General features: G+C 33.0%; 1 protein-coding gene across 1 annotated transcript; it reads right to left on the bottom strand.

Moving 5' to 3' along the window:
- Positions 1-1,949: 1,949 nt before the first annotated feature.
- LOC105539222 (olfactory receptor 52N5) lies at positions 1,950-2,858 on the bottom strand. The gene has a single exon (XM_011979409.1). It carries the CDS (start codon positions 2,856-2,858, stop codon positions 1,950-1,952), a length of 909 nt encoding a protein of 302 aa, XP_011834799.1.
- Between the last annotated feature and the right edge of the window lie 2,484 nt (positions 2,859-5,342).

Genomic DNA, 5,342 nt, shown 5'->3' with positions numbered 1-5,342 from the left:
CCTTCCATTAAGACGATTAGCATAGCACTGAATTCAACACATTTTTATTAATATTTCACCCCTTAGCTAGACTGTGGACTTCTTTATAATAAGGAGAATGTTTATATTTTTCTAATGGTTAATATCTAACATAAGGCCTAACTAATGTAGACTCATTCATCTAGTTATTTAATGAATATTTGTTTTATTTATACCTTTGAGTTGCCTTTTGTCAGAGCCTGAAATACAAAGACAAATACATACCCAGTGCTTTCAAATACAGCATGTTGTAGTATAGAATGAACAGATATGTAAACAAATAAACTTATTATAAGTGCGTTGTGATAATATAGTGTGTGTGACAACCAGGAAGAGGTAATGATAAGTTCTATTTTAAGCTTTTGCTGAGTTGATAAAAATATTCAAAAATACGGGAAATGAAATAACTAACAAATGAAGCATGAATGAATCAATGAATTAATCAATCACTTCACCAATTGGTTGACATTTAACTGGGAAAGTCACACCATATACCAACTAGCTCCTGCATTGACTTCTGGAGTACTCAAGCCTTGAGGTAAATAAGACTTTCTTGTCCATTTTAATATACAAATAAAAATATTTCTTAAAATTAATTCATAAGCCTAATTTTAGCTTCAAAGACTGACTGGGCTGGAAAGTCTTGTATAGGAAAGATTAGCAACATAGACAAGACACTTAAGGACTCATTCAAAGGTTAAGAATATATCCTAGATGAATAAACTAGATAAAAGTTGTGTGAATTCATACCAATGACTTGATTAAAACAGGCAATGTAATTTTTGTCTTCCTGTGCCTGGCTTATTTCATTTAACACACTAATTTCCAGCTTCAACCATGATGCTGCAAGTTACAGAATTTCATCATTTTTTTAATGATGGCATAACATTCTTTTGCGTATATATGCCACATTTTCTTTATCCACTTATCTGTTGATGGACACAGGTTGATTTCATACCTTGGCTCTTGTGAACAATGTTGCAAAAAACATGGGAGCACAGGTATCTGGTATCTTTTCAATATGTTGTTTTTCTTTTTTTGGATATATATTGCTGTTCTCACTTATATGTGGGAGCTAAAAAGGTGGATCTCAAGGAGACAGACAAGAGACTGGTGGTTACCAAATGCTGGGAATGGTGGGAGGAAGAAAGGATGAAAAGAGGTTAATTAATAGGTACTAAAATACAGTTAAAAAGAACAAGACATAGTAGAGCATGAGCATAGCATGAGCACACCAGACTCCACACCTGTAAATCCATGAAAAAACAGTACAGTGGGGTAACTGTAGTTAGCAATAATTTATTATATGTTTCAAAATAGCTCAAAGAGAATTTGAATGTTTCCAATACAAAGAAAAAATAAATGTTTGAGGTGATGGATATTCTAATTACCTTGATTTAATTATTAGACATTTCATGCATATATCAAAATATTATGTGTACCTCCCAAATGTGTAAAACTATTATGTATCAATTTAAAAAATTTAGAAAATAACACATCATTAAAAAAACCCACAATTCTACTTTTTACTTCTATGAATTGAACTAGTTTTAGCCATTCCATAAGGTTTATATATTTTAAAACATTATGTTATATATGAAATATTTAACTTTATGGGTCAATTTAAATAAATTGAATTAAATTTATTTTTAAAAAATTAGACAATATATTAAGGGACAAATAGACAACAATTAAGGGAAAGGCACTGAGATACGCATCCAGAATGGGCTATAAATTTCCCCAAAACAGTTTCAGAAAACATAGAGTGGGAGAGATAATAGAAAATGTGTGATGTGACACATGAATAAATGTAAAATATCACACGTAAGGTTTTTCTTTGTTATTTTTCATTTATCTTTGTTCCATCTGAATTAAGTAGTCTTATATCAACTTGCAGCCTTATCACCCTGGAAGAACTTTATGACACTCTCTCATATCTGTTTTGTCTTTACTCCATAAACAATAGGGTTTACAGTTGGGGGAAGAAGAAGATAAAGATTAGCCACAATGACGTGAAGAGAAGGGGGAATTTTGTGTCCCCCAAAACGGTGGGTAAAGAAAGTGAAGAATGCTGGAACATAGGTGATGATGATGGCAGATATATGAGCAGTGCAGGTGCTGAAAGCCTTCTGTCGAGCATCTGATGAAGAGAAGCTGATCACTGCCTTGACGATCATAGTGTAAGACAAAGATATACAACAAATGTCAAACACTCCAATCAGGAGAGCAACCATTAGACCATAGATTACATTGACCTTGATGCTGGCACAAGATAGCTTTACCACAGACATGTGGTCGCAGTGTGTATGGGAGATGATATTGCTTTGGCAGAAAGGCAAATGCTTGACCAAGAATGGGAAAGGAATCATCAGCAATACTCCCCTCAGGAAGGTGGCAAGCCCAGCCTTGGCAATAATAAGGTTGGTGAGTATGGTAGCATAACGCAAAGGGTAGCAAATAGCTATATAGCGGTCCAGAGCCATGAGCATGAGCACACCAGACTCCACACCTGTAAACCCATGAACAAAGAACATCTGGGCCAAGCAAGCATTGAAATTAATTTCTTTGAGACTGAACCAGAAGATGCAGAGTGCATTGGGTAGAGTGGTTGTGCAGGTAAGGAGGTCAGTGAGGGAGATCATGGCCAAAAAGAAATACATTGGATGATGTAAGGATTCCTCATAATAAATGAGGTACACAAGACCAAGATTCCCCACAAGGGAGATGATGTACATTGTGCAGACTGGGAAGGAGATCCATACATGTACTCTTTCCAGATCAGGTATTCCATTAAGAATAAAAGATGGGGGAGCCACATATGAATTGTTGGAAACAAGCATAATGAATTAAATAGAGGCATTCTATTTCTCCAGAAGTTTCATCCTGAAGAGAAGGAATTATGAAACAAATTTCACTCAAATTTTCCCTGCAAATATGTACTCAAATTTAGAATAAAATTAAGTTTATAATGGCACCAACGATTACAAATAATAGTGACTGAAAATATACAATGTATTGAATAATACTATATTCCAGATAACATTTTAAAAGTTTCATAAACAGTCTAAATGTAATACTATAGCCATAAGTAAAAAGTTGTATTTTTTTTTTTTTTTACCACCAAATAGAAGTAGAAACTGGGGCACAGAAAGATTGAATAATATTAAATGCCACACAACTAGATTCAGGAACAGAAACAGCATTCATATATGACTTCAACACCCATGCAGTCTTTTTACTGTGCATCCTGGCTTCACAGAAGACATATCCTATGACAGCATGTGAAGGATGATCCAAAATTTCTTCAGTAAATTAATGTTGTGTGCCAATACACAATAGGAAGATTATGGTTATTTCTACCAAATAGGACATTATTCACATTTCAGTTTTTTCTATACTAACTGTGTGACTTGAGAAGCTTTATGTTACTCTCCAAGCCTCAGTTGCTCATCTTTAATGGGAAGCAGGTGATACCTACCTCAAAGAGTTCTGAAAAATAATCAGAAATTTCTTTACTCCTAGGTTAATATTCTGATGGATTAGATATGCTGATTATTCAAAATGCAGGTATAAATACAAATGGATATAAAATACAGGAATAATGACCATAAATGTCAATCTGATTTGATTGTTCCAAGAAAGAAGAAGAAAGAAACCTCTTTTTCTCAAGTACCCTATAATCCTCCAATGTCATTGAGATTATCTATTTTCTTTCCATATCTTCTTTTTAATATAATTCTCAAGAAGCATATTATCTAGACTCTCCCTTTATTCTCTTTTTGGGAAATGTTTTTATTCTTATGACTTCAAGTATAACCAACATGAAGATAATTTTCAGATAATTACTTGTATAAATAAGTTATGCCACAGCTGTTGAGTCCTTCTAAATGCATGATGAATATTTTCATCAGAAATATCCATAAAATTCTACATTTACTATGTCTAAAACTACACTTATCGCTTCAATCTCTACCTGTGCCTAAAATGGACTTTGACTCTAAGTTCTGTCTTTTGGATAATAGTGTCATTATCTACTACATTACCTAAACTAGTATATTTATGATCTTCCCTGGTATTTCTCCACCTCATCTTGGATATAATTCATTTACAGCTCAAAGGGTCCAAATTGTTTCTCCACCCAGGTCACATCAACATATCTATTTTCTGTAGTTTATCTTCAGAAAAAAACTTTTAATTCAGAAAATTTCTAATATCAGCTCTTCCTTTCTAACACCACTTTTGGTGTAAAGATCACCTAGCCACATCTGTCTATTTCTTGAAATTGTCTCTTCAGTAATTCATAAGTGAAATTTTTCCTGTAGTACAATTTTGAAGTGTTTTAATCCACTGCTTAATAATCTTCAATTTATTCCCATTACTTTGAGCTCAAATTCCTTGGATGATGTTCAATAAAAGGAAATTTAGGTCTTATCTTTTCTTTCCTGTTTTATTTCTTTCAATTTTCTAACAACTCATAAGTATCCTGGCTTAAACAATGCATTATATGGTCAATGTAGTCTAGTATTTCGGGTTTAAATACTTGCCAATCCCCCCCAAATACATATACTTAAGTCTAAGTTGACATTTCTCAATGTCCTTCATTTATTTGCAAATATCTCTGCAAAGTAAAGAATAAATATTACAGCTGAAGTAAATTAGTGACTAGAAAAACAATAGAAAAGATTGACAAAAATAAGAGTAGCTTTCCTGAAAACAAAAAACAAAAGTTAACAAACATTTAGCTAGATTAACTGAGGGGAAAAAAAGAGAAAACTCAAATAAATAAAATGAAAATGAAAAAGGAGACATTACAACTGATACAACAGACATACAAAGGATCATAAGAGACTACTATGAACAATTACACACCAATAAATTGAATAATGTAGGAAAAAATTGATTATTTGACTCTGTAACATACCAAGACTGAAAGACAGATGAAACAGGAAAGAAAGCCCAGAAAAAAATTTTCAACTAAGGTGCCAAGAACACACAATCAGGAAAGACAATGTCTTCAATAAATGGTGTTGGGAAAACTGAATATCCACACTCAGAAGAACAAAATTAGACCCTTATCTCATACCACATATAAAAATCAACTTAAAATAGATTAAAGACTTAAATGTCTGATGCTTATCTTAATAACACTGAGATAGGATGTTACTTTCTTTGAAGAAGACTGTGGTTTCCAGAGTCCAGAATGAGCTATTGCCATTAAATACCCTGATTTAGACACAGGATGTTTAACTTGCTTAATCAAGGCTATTAGCGATTAACTCAGAATGAAACATAGGTTTCCTTAGATCAGAATTTCACATATGTTC

The sequence above is a fragment of the Mandrillus leucophaeus genome, unplaced genomic scaffold (assembly GCF_000951045.1).
Source record: "Mandrillus leucophaeus isolate KB7577 unplaced genomic scaffold, Mleu.le_1.0 Scaffold2007, whole genome shotgun sequence".
Taxonomy (NCBI): Eukaryota; Metazoa; Chordata; class Mammalia; order Primates; family Cercopithecidae; genus Mandrillus; species Mandrillus leucophaeus.
Note: the sequence above shows the minus strand (reverse complement) of the source record. Positions and strands in the feature narration are given on the sequence as shown.